Source organism: Trichosurus vulpecula, chromosome 3 (assembly GCF_011100635.1).
Source record: "Trichosurus vulpecula isolate mTriVul1 chromosome 3, mTriVul1.pri, whole genome shotgun sequence".
Taxonomy (NCBI): domain Eukaryota; kingdom Metazoa; phylum Chordata; class Mammalia; order Diprotodontia; family Phalangeridae; genus Trichosurus; species Trichosurus vulpecula.
Genome location: NC_050575.1, coordinates 129,263,872 through 129,281,769, shown reverse-complemented (window position 1 = coordinate 129,281,769; position 17,898 = coordinate 129,263,872). Strand labels below are relative to the sequence as shown.

Here is a 17,898-nt window from a genome sequence, read left to right as displayed (position 1 = left end):
TTAATTATTTATTTCTATGACTGTTGTGTTCCTCCCTAATAGAATGTAACCTCCTTGAAAACTGGGACTGTTTTAAAAAAAATTTATACTTTCTGTGACTTGGACTTGTAGCCATTAATTGAATTGACTTTTAAACGTCTCTTCCATCTCTAATGTTCTTGTGACCATGAGAAGGTTATATGCCCTCTCTTAGCCTCATTTTTTAAACTGTAAAATGAAAGGGTCAGATCAGTCCTCCCTAGCTTCTAGCTTTTAACGTTTGGTTAATCACAATCATTTGTCAGGGAAAAGTTAAACTAAGAGCTACCAGCGGGTACTAACGAGGCCAAGAAGCTTGCCTCATATTTAACTGAAAAATTAAGGCCATTCACCAAAAGCTCCCTCTTCTCCCTTTTTCCTCATTTCAAATCACCCAAATACCTTCTGCTGTTATCTCCTCCTTTACCCCTGTTTCACATGAAGAAGTGACTTCTTGTCAGGATGGATACTTCTTCATACCCAAGTGATCCCATTCCCTTCCCTCCTCTCTAGTAGATTGCCCCTTCTGTCATCCCCACTCTTTCTCTTATCATCATTCTTTCCTTGTCTACTGGCTACTTCCCTGCTGCTGAGAAATATGTCCATGTCACTTGATCCATCCATCCCTGCTAGCTCTCATCCCATATCCCTCCTCTCTTTTGTGGCTAACCTTCTTGGGGTTAATCCATCTACGTGTTATTTCCTCTCAAACTCTTCTCATAACTCTCTATAGCCAGGTTTCCATTCTTACTATGCAACACAAAGTGCCCTTTCCAAAGTTACTGGTTTTTTTTTAAAGGGGAAGGCAGGGCAATTGGGGTTAAGTGACTTGCCCAGGGTCACACAGCTAGTAAGTGTGTCAAGTGTCTGAGGCTGGATTTGAACTCAGGTCCTCCTGACTCCAGAGTAGGTGCTCTACTCACTGCGCCACCTAGCTGCCCCTGTTTCTTAATTGCCAAACAGAATGGTCTTTTCTCAGTCCTCATCCTTCTTGACCTCTCTACAGCCTTTGACACTGCTCGATCACTGTAATAATTTTAAATATTATATTGTTGATGTTACAATTATTGCTTGGTGTCAGTTATTTTTTGATGCTATATTCATAATGATAATATTCCAAAATGGAGTCATTTAGGCTAAGTGGTCCTAATGTCTACGGAAACAAATAGGAAAAAACAGATAATTTTCTACCATTAACTGTATGTCAGCATATTTTTTATTGAATGAACTATCAACCTGCTGCAGGGTTCTTGAGTCATTCTCTTTCTGCTGCCTTGGTTAACAGTAGATCCTCCTACCAGTTTGTAGTCTAGATAAAGGCACTCCCCCTACTCAAGCTTCAGTCAAGCTTAGTGTCACTAAGGGACTCTAAGACTTTTGTCAGATGCCTTCAGTGAGGACGAAAATGGCATCAAGGTCAGCTACTGCACTGATGGTAAATTGTTTAACTTGAAAAGGCTACAAGCCAAGACTAAATTAGAGGAAGAGTTGGTGCATGACTTTTTGTTTACAGATGATTGTGCATTCAATGCAGCCTCTGAGGCTGAGATGCAACAAAGCACGGATCAGTTCTCTGCTGCTTATACTAATTTTGGCCTAACAATAAATACCCAAACAACAGAGGTTCTCCACCAGCTAGCACCACACCATCCATACATGGAACCACTTGTTATAGCAAATGGAGAAATTTTGAATGCTGTGGATAAGTTCACTTACCTTGGCAGTGTACTTTCCTTGAATGTACATATCGATGATGAGGTTGACACATGCATTGCCAGAGCTAGCTCAGTTTTTGGGAGGCTCTGAAGGAAAGTGTGAGAAAGAAGAGGTATTAGACTGTCTCCTAAACTTAAGGTCTACAGAACTGTTATGTTGGTCTCATTGCTGTATGCCTGTGAAACCTGGACGTTCAATCAGCGTCATGCCAAGAAACTGAATTGCTTCCATTTGAATTATCTGAGGAAGAGTCTGAAGATCACTTGGCAAGATAAGGTACTGGACAATGAAACCCTTTCTCAAGCTGAACTGCCAAGTATTCAAATTTTATTGCAGAGCACAACTCCAGTGGGCTGGGCATGTTGTTCAAATGCCAAATGTACATTTGCCTAAAAAAACTATTTTATGGAGAGCTCACACAAGACAAGCACTCACACGGAGGTCAGAAGAAGTGACGCTCTCAAGGTTTCTCTGAAGAACTTTGGAACTGATTATGAGATATGGGTGATACTGACAGTGGACTGCCCAGCCTGGCATGCCTGCATCAAAGAAGACACTGTGCTTTATGAACAAAGCAGAATTGCAGTAGCTCAAAAGAAACATGAGATCTGTAAATTTAGACGCATCTCCACTCTAAACGTGTCTGTGGATTATTTGTGCCCAACCTGTAGTAGGGCCTTTCGAGCTCATATTGGTCTGCTCAGCCATATTTGGACACATTCTACCTTGGCCCCAGCATAGTGGTATCACTTTTGTCCTTTTTGAGAATGAAGGACAACAACCAACCAACCACCCTATCTGGGTCTGAATAGGGATGCTCCCTCCTACATCTGGCACCAATTATCTGTTCTCAGCCAAGTATGTTCTTAGGGTATATATTCTTGCTACCTGAAACCCAACTTTGAGCGTGTTCTCTCCCCAACACTTCACTCTCCAGGTAGGGTGAGTTAATTGCATATGGGGACAAACCTCTATCTATTTATATTGCCATAGTGTGTATATGCTTTGTTTGCCTGCTTGCTGCGTCACTTAACAATAAAGCTTGTGTTGGTATCATTTTCCTGAGTACCAATTTCCTAGAAATTATGAACCCAGATATTTGCTTTAACCTGAGCCATGAGGCCGAATAGAGCAATCACCCTCTTCTCCTTGGTACTCTCTTCTTTCTAGGTTTTCTTGACACTACTCTCTCCTGATCCTCTTCCTACCTACCTGACCCCTCTTCAGTCTTCTTTACTGGACCTTCATCCAGGTTATTTCCACTAATGGTAGGTTTCCGGCAAGGCTTTATCCTGGGCCTTCTTCACTTCTCCCCCTATACTGTGTCATTTGGTGGTCTCATCAGCTCCTATGGATTGGATTATCATTTCTATGCTGGTGGTTTTTAAATCTACTTACCCAACTCTAATCTCTCTGCTGACTTCAGACTTGCATCTCCAACTACATATAGTATATCTTGAACTGCATGTCCCTTAGGTATCTTAAAACTTAATATGTCCAAAATTGAACTCATTTTATTTCTCTCCAAACTCTCCCCTCTTCCCAACTTCCCTACACCTATTATTGAGAGCACCGCCACCTTTCCACTTACCCTTGTTCACAGACTGGGTGTCATTCTTGACTCTTTACTCTTTTTCCCTCCTTCATATCCGATCTTTTGCTAAGCCTGTTGATTTTACTTTGCAGCATCTCTGCATAGTCTCCCTTCTTTTCCGCCACTGCCACACTGTCACTATTCTGGTACAGGCCTTCATCACCTTGTTACACAACAGACAATAGCCTGCTGATTGTCTGCCTACCATGAGTCTTTCCCTACTTCAGTCCTTCCTCTACTCGGTTGTCAAAGTGATCTTCCTAAGGTACAGGTCTGACCATGCACTCCCCTCTTTGATAAACTCTAGAGTCTCCTTACCACTTCCAGGATCAAATGTGAAATCCTGTATGTTGTTCAAAGCCTTCATAACTTACCTATCCCTACACCTTTCCCATCTTCTCATTCCTTACATCTTCCACATACTCTGTGATCCAGTGACACTGGCGTCCTTGTTGTTCTGTGAGCAAGACTCTCCTCCTGACTCTTGTCATTTTCAGTGGCTATCTACTTCCTCTGCGCCACCATGCCTGGACTTTTTCCCTTCTCACCTCTTAGCTTCCCTGGCTTCTTTCGGGTCCCGGTTAAAATTTCACCTTCCACAGGAAGCTTTTGCTAGTCTTCTTTAATTCTAATGCCTTTTCCTCTGTCGATTATCTCCAGTGTGTCCTGTCAGTAGCTTGTTTGTACCTAGTTATTTGTATGTTGTCTTCCCCCATTAGATTTTAAGTTTTCTGAGAGCCGGAATTTTGCCTTTCTTTGTATCCTAAGCGCTTAATACATTACCTCATTCATAGTAGATGCTTAAAAATGTTTATTGACTGACTGGGTATAAAAGTCAGCAGAGGATTCATCATTCAGTTTCTTTAGTGGTTTGCCCTTGTTTATGAGATTATTAGAGATTTTCCTTAAACGGAGATGAAGAAGAGATATTGAAAAAAAATTTCTTGAAGTATTGGTTGAATAACAGTTTGAAATAAGCAAGTTCTCATTCTTTGTTTGATTCTTTATGCTTTGGTTGTAAACTCCTTGAGAATAGGGTCTTTTATCTCATGCACCCAACCCAAGACTTTGGACATAGTAGATACTTGAAAAGTAGTTGTCAAATGTTCACTTTAGCAGCACGTATACTAAATTAGAATGATACAGAGAAAATTAGCATGGCCTCTGCCCAAGGAAGCATGCAAATTTCTGAAGTGTTCCAAAATTTAAAAAATACACAAAACTTGTTGAATGAATGAATGAATTTCATCTGTATTTATACAATGATAATAGCTCACAGTCTATAGGGTTTTTAAAAATTGTTCACAGGAAGTTGCTTTTATAGTAACCCTTTGAGGCATAAGTAGCATACATGTTTCCATGTTATCCAAATGAGGAAACTAAGGCTCAGAGAAGCTGCTTGGATGCAGCAAGGTGGTATCGTAGATGAGATGCTGGACTTGGGAGTCAGGAAGACTTAAGTTCAAATCTTATTTTATATATCTGGTGGCTGTCAGGTGACCTGGCAGGGTCACGTAATCTCTCTTAAGATCTGTAAAATAGTGCAAATTGCACTTTGGTTGCTGTTGGGACAAATGAGAAAATATTTGTAAAGTGTTTTGCAAACCTTAAAGTGCTATATAAATATTAACTATTATTTTCATTAAATGATTAGCCTATGGTTACACAAATAGTGTCACTTTAGATTAGAACATAGATTTCTTGACTGAATACATTACCTTGTTCATAGTAGATGCTTCAGTTCTTTTCCCATCATATCATGTTGGTTTTCTCTATGTACAATATACACTTAAAACTAGAAATTTCATATCTTCAGAATAAACACATTCCTATGTAGAGAAAAATATACATGGTGATCAAATTATAGTCAATTAGTGGGTGACCTTATAGGATCCCTATTTCTATCATGACATGTCATATTTTTTTAATAAAGCCTCATCAAAAGTGTTTCTGAACTGTCTGTATTAAAATTTTATGTGATTTTTAAAAATATATAACTTGGTGCGATTTACAAATAAATATATCCTTGCTGTTACAGAGATTTGCCACAGTATGGGCAAAAGCAGTGGCAGTCCTATTTTGGGCGAACTTTTGATGTCTACACCAAACTCTGGAAGTTCCAACAACAACATCGGTAAGAAAATGAATCCTGTTAGATTTTTCTACCCAGAGATCATTACTGCAAACCACAAAGGATTTGTAGAGACTACTACTGCTTTGTCTTGTGATGGTAACTTAGTTTTCATAAATTGCTATGGCCATAAAAATCATCACCTATTGATCAGGGGCTGAACCCTCTTTAGTAAGTTAAGATGGTCTAATCTGTTGGGTGTGGGGAAGTAGTATTGGAAGTATTTTCAGCTAAGATCTGCTAGATCTACTATTGCAGTTTTCAAGAGGTCACCTGGGTGACCTCCACACTATGATAACATAGTGAATATGTTTTAGAGGACTAATGACTGAATTAATGAGTGAATGAAATGCTTGCTTTATACCACATACTGTGGAAAGCTCTGGGAATAAAATATTTTAAAAATAGACTCCTTGCTATCAAGTACCTTATCTTCTAATAGGGGAAGACAATATACATAGGGAAGAAATGACTAGGTAAGTGAGGGGTTTTTTTGCTTTCGCTTTTCCTGAAGAGATGAAAATGGAATGGGGGGTGTGTGCATTGGGGAAGGATCAGGCAGATGATGAGATAGTTGAGTGGAATGCGATACTGGAGTATGGTCTCATTTCTAGCGGTAGCCATAGATATAGCTTACTAGATTGTACACCCTTAGTCAGTAGTCATTGGGTTGGGCCCTTGAATGGGAGCTCCGAAAGTGAGTGGATTAACTTCTTCCTGGACTGGTGCATAAATTTAGGAAGACCTGAATATGGAGGTCCAAGTGTTGAATCTAAGTGTGGGTAAAGGACGCTAGTCTAGGTGGGGAGGAACAGGTTGGTGATAGCGGATGGTAAGAAGGTGAATGGCTAGATGGCCAGGGTAATTCTGCTTTCACTGTGATTGTGACCCTAATTATTCTGGTGGCCAGAGACACCATATTTCATTATCCTGCCTCATTTGTGGGTTGTTTTTTTTTTACTGGCCAAATGATAGTGATGGTTTATTGCTTGATTTTTATAAGTTAGAATAGGAAGAAAGAAATGTAAAAATTAATATTTGAAAATGTAGCACATTTATCTGACCTTTACAAAAATGTTTCTTAACATTTGTAATAGTGCAGAAGGAACTCCTATGATGAATAGATCATATTTTTAAATTTTAAGATAGGTTTCCTTGTCGTTGATAGGATGACAAATTCATAGAATTTTTAAGCTGGAAGGTAATCCAACCCTACTAATTTTAAAAATAACTTTTGTCAAGGTAACATAGTTAGTGGCAATCTTGAACTTAGAATTTTGTAATATAAAATGCCAAACATGATCTCACTTTTCATTAGTTTGTCCAACATACTGTAACTTTGGGGTGTTTCCTCACTTGTCCTGTATATCGCTTGTCTCTTCTGGAGTCCATAAGACTAGACAATGAATGCTTTTTGAAGTGGTCAAATAGCTGCTTTGGGATCACTTTAAAAATTTTGATTAGTACAACTGTATTGTACTTATAAACTTGTGTTTTCTTCACTGTTCTTTAATCCTCATGTCTACTCTCCCCCCCCCCCCCCACTTTTTTTTTAAACAGTCAAGTCTTGGATAATCGGTATGGCTTGAAGCGGTGGCAGATAGGGGAAATTGCTTCCAAGATTGGACAGCTTTACTATCATTATTAGTAAGTAAACAACTTATGTATAGACTCGTGTTAAACTGAGAGGAGTGAATTAAAACATGTAGGAGTTGAAGTGTGGATTAACCTCAATTCCTAGTGTAGGAAAAGAGCAACTGATAAGACAGAACATTATAAGAGCTTAGAAAACAAAGAACAGATGGGTATGGTGTGAAGTGACTGACACTAAACTATATGTCAAGGAATCACCAGTTTCTCTGGGAGACTTCATGGATTGTATTTGCAGACCTATATTTAGTATTTAGGAGTGTGCTTGTAATTTCAGACAAATGAGTTTTCATTTGCTGTAATGGTGTGTGTGTGTATAAACACATACATACATATCTATATGTCTCTATATATTACATATATACGTGTATATATATTATATATGTGTGCATATATACATATATATACATATGTGTATGTATATGTATATATACATATATATACACAAAACAGCAAACTTACAGAGTAATGAGGTATTTATTAAAGGATGATGTGTGTGGGGCAGCTAGGTAGTGCACTGGACAGAGCACTAGGCTTGGAATCAGGAGGGCCTGAGTTCAAATCTGGTCTTGGATACTTAATAGCTGTATGACCCTGGGCAAATCATTTAACCCCAACTGCCTCAAAAAAACCAACAAAAAAAAGATGAGTGTGGTGATAATCATTTTATAATTGACTGTATTCTAAAAACAATATCATCTGGGGAAAGGGGAGAGACCACTTTTTTGGGACCCTGCCCTTCATCAACGGTACTTGTTTATTAAGTTAAAAAATGAACTTTACACATACAAGATAAGGTAGCTATGGCTAGATATGAGGATTTAGTGAACTACATGCTCAAATAGGAGGCAATACTGTAACATTGCAGCCTAGGATGGCATCAGCATTTTGGGCTCATTAATAAGAGACAAGATTTGTCTAGAATGGGAATGGTGATAGCTTCCTTGTGCTCGGCCTTAGATCATATTTAGCATATTGTGGCTGATTGATGGCAATGTATTTTAGGAAGGATGTTGGCAAGTTAGAGTTTTTCTGAGCATAGTGATTTCTTTATCACTGGAATTCCCTCTAATTCCTATAATGTACAAGTCCATGATATGTGGCTAATACCAGCCCTCTCTTGGATGCCATCAGAAGTATTTTGAGAGGCACCAGACTTTCTCTTCCCCCCTCAAATATGTTCTCCACAAACATGCTTCTTGCAGCCTTCACAATTAGAATCACTTTTTGGATACATCTCTTGTCTCAGAAATGTCATTGTTAATATACAAAACTACTCATTTGGGAGTCATTAAAACTCAGAGCCCAAGAGACTAGGCAGCTCCTAAAATTCATTGGCGGAATTCCCACAGAACCATAAAATCTTTGAAATATATGTTATCTAGTCCAACCTGTCTCTGAACAGGAATCTTTTCTACAATATTCTGAAGAAGTCCTCCAACTTTTGCCTAAAGACTTTCAGTAATGGAGAACTCACTAATACCTGAAATAGTCCATTCCTTTTGTGGACAGATTCTTAGGATGCCTTTTCTTTTATCAAGCTAAAATTTTCTTTTTGACTTCTACCCCGTGTTCTCAGTTCTCCCCTCTCAAACCCAATCAAAACAAATATAATCTGTTCTAATACAACTTTTCCACAATAGCCCTTTAAATGCTTGAAGACAACAGTCCTCACCCCAGTCTTCTCTTATCTGAGTGGCATGGTTACCATCCTCTAGATAAACTCTAGTGTCACCTTCCTAAAATGTAGCTAAAGACTGAATCAAGTAGTCTGGGGTTGGTCTGATGAAGAGAGATCAGTATTTAATCTCACTGAGCACATTAACTTTGATTAGGTTTAAAACTAGATGAAAATAAGGTCATGGAGGAAAACGATAAAAAGGACAGATGAATTTTTGATTAGTAAGTTGTAGATTGGGAACTGTTTTAGAACATAACAACTATCTAGGGACCTATTAGAGAAAAACCTGTCCTAGGATGTACCCCTTCCCTGTTGTCAGTTGATGGAATTATGCTAGTGATAGCAATAGGATAAGATAAAGAAATTAAGACATGAACATAGGGAAAGAGGAGACAAAACTAGTCCTATTTATTGATGCCATGATGAGTTACTTAGAAAACCCCAGAGAAACAGCAAAGAAACTAAGTGAGAATTCAGTAACTTTGAGTGAATTTGTCGGATACAAGATAACTAACAAAAATAATGAATGTTAAAGTTCTTATGATTTAAAAAAAATTATAAGAGAGCCAGATTAAGTATTTTTCACTAGGCAATAGTGGAAAACTATGGGGGAACTCTTAAACAAGGAAAAAAGGAGATGCCAAAGAATAAAATAAATAACTTCAGGTACATGAAAATGAAAAACTTTCACAAGGACAAAATTAATGAAAGAAGGAGAACATTTGGCTGGAAAAATATATTTTTTTAATCAACTATCTCTTAGAAGGGTCTGATATATCTAAGATATATAGGCAACAACACAAATTAATAAGCCCAAAAGCTATTTTCTAAGAGAGAAGTGGTCAAAGGGTAGGAACAAATGGTTCTCAAAAGAATTGCAGATAATTAGCAACTGCACACAAGATTGTTCCACATCACTAATATTAAGAGAAATTTTTTTGGCGGGGGGGTGGAGGGCAAGATGGTGGAAGAACAGCAAGAAGAATTAAAGTCAGCTCTCTTCCACAGTTCCTCCAAACAAATCTTAAAGTGTACAAAACCTAATCCTGCTTGGGAAATCCAAGAAAAAAATTTACAGTGAGTCATTTTTCCAGTTCAAGTAGTCATAGGAAGATAGACAGAGAGAACTGTGGCTATTGGCAATGGGATGTAGGGATGAACAGTCACAGGGAGAGTCTGTGCACCAGGGCAAGAAGAGATTGCAGGTCTCACAGAGAAGAGACTAAGCTTGTTCAGTGTGCTAGAAAAGATGCCAGTGTGCAGCTCTGTTGCTCATCATCCTTTTCTAGGTAACAAATCCAGGGTAGATGAGGAGGGGACCTGTGCCTAGGGGTGGCATCCCAATATGGGAAGAATTTACATGCCCTAGGCTATGTACAGAGCAAGAAGCAAGGTCAGAAGCAAGCCACAGCTGGGGTTGGAGGATAGGAGTGAAGTGAAGGTCTCAGTTCTACCTTCCAGCCTGATCTGAAGCCTGCAACAGAATAACCAGGACAGGAATCTCAGATATAAAGGGGAGCCTATAATTTTGTTACTCTGAACCAACAGAGCTTTCCAGTTGTCTATTGTTGGCTGAGTCCAAGAGCCTTCTACTAAAACTTCAAATAAGGTGATCCTACAGGCTCAGACTCAAACATAAGTCAAGAACTTGTAGATCTCAGACCAGCAGGGCAAAAATTAGACTTTGACCTGGATCAGATCACTCTGAGAGCACTAAAAGTTTATAGGTACCTAGTCTAAGTTGTTTCTAAGATCATGGAATAACAAAACACTCAATACCCCAAGAAAACTACATCAAGAACAGCCCAGCCATTCCCTCTAGAAATACACAGAGCCCAGCCCTAACATAAAATCCAAAGTCAGGAAGAAGGCTGGAAGAAAGAGGAAAAAAAAGAAGGTCACCATAAAAGCCAGTCATGGTGACAGGAAGGTTCAAGGTACAAACCCAGAAAAAGAGAATGATTCCATTACATCTACAAGCAAGGCCTCAAGGAAAAACACATCTTCAAGAAGTTCAACTGGAAGGAGTTGAAGCAAGAGTTTTTAAAAGTTTTTTTTAATCAATAAAATGAGTGTACTAGAGGGAAAAAATTGAAAAAGAAATGAGATCTATAGGAGGAAGAAGTAGAAAGGGAATTGACAGCTTGTCACAAGAGGTACAAAATCATACCCAAACAACAAATTCCTTGAAAATTAAAATGAACTATATAGGAGCCAATGAATCCACAAGACAACAGGAAATATTAAAACAAAGTCAAAAGACTGAAAAAGTAGAAGAAAATGTAAGGTCTCTCATAGCAAAAACAACTGGTCTGAAAAAGAAATTAAGAATAGATTATTTAAGAGTTACTGAATTGCATAAAAGCTCTGAACAAAAAAAAGATACTTGACGTCATATTTCAAGAATCTTAAGAGAAAACTTCCCAGATTTCTTAGAACCAAAGACCAAGGTAGACATTAAAAAAAAAATCCATCAGTTACCTCATGGAAGAAACCCCCCATGTGAAAACCCCAGTAATGAAATTGCTAAAATCTAGAACTTCTAGGTCTAAGAACAAATACTAAGAACAGATCTACAAAGGAAGAATTCAGATACTGAGAAGTCCCAGTCAGGATCACACATGATTCAATAACCACCATTCTAAAGGAATGAAAAACTTGTAATACAGTATTTGAGAAGGCAAAGGATATGGGCTTATAGCTAAGAATAACTTAGCTAGCAAAACTAATTATAATGCTGACAGGAGGGCAATTAATCTTTAATGGAACAAAGGACTTCCAAATACTCCTGTTGAAAAGGAGATGCATAGATACTTTGAAGTGCAAACACAGGAATCAAAAGAAACATAAAAAGGTAAACATGAACGTAAGTCATAAGGAACTGAAAAGGACAAACTGCTTACATTCTGATATGGGTTGATGATAATTGTGTCCTGTTTCCCCACCCCACCCCCAGAACCCTATCATCAGGGATCATAGAGGGAGATTAATTAGACTGAGAGCTCGAGTACAGTTCTATTATGTCTTAATGAATGAACAAAGAATGGAAAGAGAGGGGAAGAAGAACATACTAGGGGAGCAAGGAAGGATGGAGAAAATAATCTCACATAATCAGAGCATATAAATAGAAGTCTACACAAAAAAATGAGGGAAGGGATGTGGGGGGAGTGTAACAACTGAACATTACTCTCATCTAAACTGGCCAAAGGAGAAAGGATTACACACACACACACACAGAAAAACATTTCACCCGAAAGGGAATAAGGAGGGAAAAGGAAGACAGGAGAGAGGAAAATAAGGAGAGCATATTAAAGGAGGGGACAGTCCTAAGCAAAACAAACTCTAAGAAGTTCAAAAATATTTATTGTGGCTCTCCATGTGGTGACAAAGAATTAGAAACTGAGAGGATGACCATTAATTGAGGAATGACCAAGCAAGATATAGTATATAAATGTGATAGAATACTATTGTGTTGTAAGAAATGATGAAAGGGATGGTTTCAGAGAAAACTGAAAAGACTGGTGTAGAATGAAGTAAACAGAACCAGGTGAACAATTTATGCAGTGACAACAGTATTGTAAAGGCAAACTACTTTGAAAGACTTAGGAGCTCTGATCAGTGTAATGACCAAACATGATTCTAGAGGACTCATGAAACATGCTACCATCTCTTGATAGAAAAGTGAAAGACTCAGAGTACAGTTCAAGATTATTTTTTAAAGACATGGACAATGCAGGAATTTGTTTTGCTTTTGACTAAACATGTAACTGGTTTTTGCTTTTCTGTCTCAATTGGGGAGCGGCATGAGAGGCAGAGGTTTTTGCTAATTGAAGAAAATAAAACTTAATTTAAAAAATGAGAGATGCAGATCAAAACAACCTTGAGGTTTCACCTTATACCTAGCAAATTGGTAAAGAAGAGGAAAGAGGGAAGCAGTCTGTATTGGAAGGACCATGGAAAGAGATTCATTGATCCTCTTTGGGGGAATATATATGAATTGGTCCATCTGTTCTGGAAATCAATTTGGAATTATACTTAGAAAGTGACTAAAATGTCAGTTTTTAAAATGACGCAGAGATATCACTTAGGCGAGTATACACTTAGGTGTCTAAGGATACCCTAAGTCAAACAGAACAAAAAGCTCCATATACACTAAAATATTCGTAATTTTTATAGTAACAAAATTGCAAAGTATATAGATGCCTATCATTTGAGGAATGGTTAAAAAACAATGTTGTATTAATGTATTGGCCTTTTATGCCATAAGAAATGATGACTGAAAAAATCTAGAGAGGGCTGGCCTGGTTAAAGCACTACAACAGGACAAGTTAAGTCCGATGAGAATAGTCCCTTACTACTTGTACTGGGTGGCACAAGCAGGAGACACACATGGCAAAAAATGTGAAGGTAAAGGATCAGAAAGACGAGCTTTGCTTGTTTGACAGTTTCCCACTTTTTTTTTTTTACCTTGAAGAATCTGACTCATGCTCACAGCACTAGAGGTCATTCTAGTTTAGCCCTTATCTGAAGCATGAATCCCCTTTACAGCTTCTCCAACAAGTGGTCATCCAGCTTGTTTGAAGATGACAAATAACTAGTTACTTTCCAAGGCAGCCCACTTGATTTTGGTGCAGTGCTGGTTTCTAGCTGAAGTCTGATCAAGAACGTGTACTTTCTGCTGTTGAGGAGCTTATATTATAGAAAAGAAGCTCCAGTATTTTAGTAGACAGTAGAAGAACCAAGTGCCTATATATTTGGAGAGTTTGAGATACACCCAGGTATAGAGATTTAAGATGATATATTTCTCCTACAGCCTGCGTACATCTGAGACCAGCTATCTGAATGAGGCCTTTTCCTTCTACTCTGCAATCAGACAGAGATCTTATTACTCTCAAGTCAGTAAAGAGGACAGGTATGGTGGAAGTAACACAATACCTATCAGTTTATAAATATGGTATCTAACACTCATGAACTACACTTTATTTAGTTTCTGCATCTAAGTGAGTGCATCACACAGAGTAGTTGCTTAATATTGATTGAATTGAATTATATATCAAAATTAGGTAGAAAAGCTCAAATTTTTGTGATACTTTTGTGTTCATCTGAGTAACTTTAAATTTGAATTCTGTCATAAGAAAGGAAAGATTTGAAGCTAACTTGACAATTAAATGTTTAATTGTGTACTTTATAACCTTAGTTTGACTCATTAATAGGAATATTTCTTTTCAAAATTTTTGAGGTTAACCCCAAGTATGAAATAAAAAAGAGAATGGTTCTTCTTGTTACTTATACGTTCTTTAACAAAACTTGCCTGTACCTTTTGAAGTTTAATAGCCTCATTAGTGCAAACACAAGTTATCTAATGTAGTCTCTTCATTGCCTGGTTTCAACCATTTCATAGTGTCATTGCCACAGGACAGTGGTTACAGAATGTGTATATGTGTGTATACATAGAAAGAATGTATAAGAACATATGAGAAATTTAATCATTGGTTCCTTCATATGATGAGGAAATGAAAACCTTTGGAATGATGACGATGATCCCTTATATTAGTATAGAGTTTTATACTTTACAGAGTACTTCATAATCTTAATCTTTGCAACAACACAAATGATTATTATACCCATTTTATTGAGAAGGAAACTGAGTTTCAAAGAAATTAGCTGACTTTCTAAATCACATAGTTAATAGGTAGTAGACTAGAACAAAGTTATTAGAATGTGTTGTGGTATGAATTATGAATTCAGTTATGTCAGAGTAACACTGGGAAACCCATTATTTTCAGGCAGGCAGAAAAAGGATAAAATCTTCATTACTATGTTCTAGGTAACAACAATGCCAGCTAGTATTTGAGATTGCACCAGTGTGTGCTAAAGGACTAATTTGTGTCTCGAAGCAGTCCTGGCTTTCCTTATCATTTTTTATACCCAGTGTCCTTACCTTTTTCCTGACTCTCAAAGTAACTTGAATGCCGTGTAATTTAAGCATGGAGTGCAGCTATACTTGCCGTTTGCTGTGCAGCTCACAAAAAACATGTCTTAATACACACTCCTGAGTGAAACTCAGATCAATTAATTCTTGTAGAGATCTGTATGATGCCAGCCACAAGCATGCACAGGTGCTGCCTCATCCTTTTTCACTCATACAGTCTTTATTCATACAGGATCATAGGGTCATAGAGATTCTTTATCCTTCTCCCCCACCCCCTCCACCTTAGTGTTCTTGTACTGTGGATCTCCCAGCTTCATTTTATTCTTTTTAAGCCCAGTAAGGACTCCTTTAATTTCACTTGCTCTCTAGGTAGCCTTAAAATCAAACTTTCCTGCTAGCATGCAGTTCTCAGCCAAGTAGTATATACAACTTGCCTACTTTTGATATACTTCTCATTCCAAACTCCCCATGTACCCTACTGACCCCTGCTCCATTCCTACAAACCCCCTTTTTGCCCTTTCTGGGGCTTATGCTGTGTGTGTGTATGTGTGTGTGTGTGTGTGTGTGTGTGTGTGTGTGTGTGTACATTTATGTACACGTACATAATATCCCATCTTGCCTTTCTTTTCTTTTCTTGTCTCCCATAAAAATTCCTTCTTTCTCCACTCTCTAGAGCCTGACCCTAACTTGAGGCTTGCTTCAGGTTTGGGACATTTTTGATGTCTCCTGTGAACCCCCATGGCAAACAAGTCATGATGGATACTTTTATTTCCTTTTATGTATCATAGTCAAAACTATTTCAAGTCCTGCCTGTGCCACTAGCACTGCCAGAATATATGAGGCCACCACCTTCTCTTACCAGTTCCAGTATTGTCACAAGTGTACCACAGAAGGAGAATGTTTGGGAAAAACTAGTACATTATATCTCATCATAGGATCTGACATCTTGATGATATAATGGCTTATGAAATGCCAGAAAACAGGGATGGTTAAATATGTATTTTTTAAAAATGATAGTAATTTTATCTTTTCCTGCCATAGACCCGAGTTGGTGGTTAAGAAGCTACGGTACTATGCAAGATTTATAGTGGTTTGCCTTCTGCTCAATAAAATGGATGTTGTGAAGGATCTGGTCAAGGTATGTGGAAGTTGGGATGATAGAGGAACTTCAAGCCCCATTATCTCTATTTTATCTTTTATTGATATACATGTGTGTATGTGTGTGTGTGTGTGTATATATATATATATATATATTTACATAGATATGTATGTATATAGATAGATTATAAAGATGATAAATAATTGAGCTTAGCTAAGATTTTAACTTGGTTCTTCTATCCTGAGTAATAATAAGTACCGTAGTATCCTAAGTAACATCCTAGTATCCTAAGTAATAATAAGCCATTTATCTATATGTAGATGGTCCCATTTTTTGGATATCAAATTGAAGTTTAAAATGACTTCCATAGTCTCAGTTATTCTTACAACCTAGGTTAGTTCTTTACTGAGAGAGCAATAGCAAAAGTCAATGATATCTGAAGCAAGAAAAATTTAAATATTAGCCTGGCATTCAGAGCTCTCTACCAATTTGATTCCTGTCTTCTTATTAACCTTTATTCACTCTGTGTTTCTGTCAAACTAGAGTAGCCGTTATTTACTTTCTTCATCCTGCCCTCTTCTCATGCTTGTACGTATATATAGGTATGCCTGGAGAAGACTGCCTTCACCCCCTTCCCATCTCTACCTTTCAGAATTTTTACTTTTCTTTAATGTCTATCTCTTGTGTCACTTTTCCCATAAATCTTTCCCTGATTCCCTCACACCTCCATTCCCTCCACCCCCACCTAGAAGTATTCTCCCATTTTTCTTTTCTGTTCTGATATTCTGTTGGACCTTTCCTCTGTACTGATATTCTAACATAAGTAGTCAGGAGGAGGTGGCCTCTGAACTGCTGGGCATAAGAATTACTCATGAATGAACAATGCCATGTTCTAGTTTTGTATCAAAGTCATGTTTGGGTTCCATTCTTTTCATTCTTCTTGGGAATTTTGCAGTGGATTTATCATAGAATCTTTTTTTTTTTTTACATTTTTTTTGGCAGGGCAATTGGGGTTAAGTGACTTGCCCAAAGTCACACAGCTAATAAGTGTGTCAAGTGTCTGAGGCCACATTTGAACTCAGGTCCTCCTGACTCCGGGGTCAGTGCTCTGCTCACTGCGCCACCTAGGTGCCCCATATCATAGAATCTTAGAGTTGAGTTGAAAGGGATTGAAAAGATCCTATGAGGTCATCTAGTTCAAACACTACTGGAATAGTAATCCTGTCTATAATATCCTTGGGATAATAGGCATTCAGGCTGTTACTTAAAGAGCTTCTATGATGACGATATTTTCAAAATAAGATTGCTTGCACATGTCAATTTCATTCTTTCAGGTATTAATGATTCTTAAATGTCCAGATATCCATAAGTAAGTTGTCTAAAATCTTTTTTCCTTTGGATTTTTAAAATCAGGAACTATCTGATGAAATTGAAGATTACACTCATCGCTTTAATACTGAAGATCAGGTGGAGTGGAACCTGGTACTTCAGGAGGTTGCAGCCTTTATTGAGGTTGGCTTACTTGGTTGTTTATGTCAGGCTATGCATGTGTATGGGGACACGTTTTTACCATATAGAGTGTGTGTATGTATATGTCTTTGTCTACACCAAAAAGAGAAACCTAATTGTTTGCATCTGAAAGTCTTCTCCTTTGTAAACATTTTTGTATAGTTAACTTGTGACTGGTTCTTTTTCTAGGCAGATCCAGTCATGGTTTTAAATGATGACAATACCATTGTTATCACATCTAACCGGTTGGCTGAAGCAGGGGCCCCCTTGTTGGAGCAAGGGATGATTGTAGGACAATTGACTCTGGCTGATGCACTCATTATTGGCAACTGTAATAATCAGGTAAAGAATTACTGTGGAATGTTTAAATTTTACCTGGAAAAACAGGAGACTTGTCAAAGTAGAATTAGTAATATTATTTTCCTAATGCATTTATCACATTTTCTTGAAGTAGATAATGAGGATTCAAAAGCAAATGTTAAATGTTGGCAGAATGCTATGCTGGGAATCTGGAAAGATGCATGGCTTGATTAAAAATATGGTCCTTGCCCCTTTGGAGCTTATAGGC

The 17,898-nt window shown here is 37.8% G+C and overlaps 1 protein-coding gene and 1 non-coding gene across 2 annotated transcripts in view; both read left to right on the top strand.

Moving 5' to 3' along the window:
* Window positions 1–1,423: 1,423 nt before the first annotated feature.
* Window positions 1,424–17,898, top strand: part of SCAI (suppressor of cancer cell invasion) — a 67,045-nt gene continuing 50,570 nt past the window's right edge. The window contains exons 1-7 of the mRNA XM_036749818.1: window positions 1,424–1,434; window positions 5,367–5,462; window positions 7,020–7,106; window positions 13,604–13,702; window positions 15,764–15,860; window positions 17,235–17,333; window positions 17,520–17,672. Of these exons, the coding sequence (XP_036605713.1) occupies window positions 1,424–1,434; window positions 5,367–5,462; window positions 7,020–7,106; window positions 13,604–13,702; window positions 15,764–15,860; window positions 17,235–17,333; window positions 17,520–17,672 (642 nt within the window). The remainder of the gene's footprint in view (window positions 1,435–5,366; window positions 5,463–7,019; window positions 7,107–13,603; window positions 13,703–15,763; window positions 15,861–17,234; window positions 17,334–17,519; window positions 17,673–17,898) is intronic.
* On the top strand, window positions 4,434–4,536 carry LOC118845139. Its single transcript, XR_005010020.1, has one exon. It is a non-coding gene; the product is annotated as a U6 spliceosomal RNA (small nuclear RNA).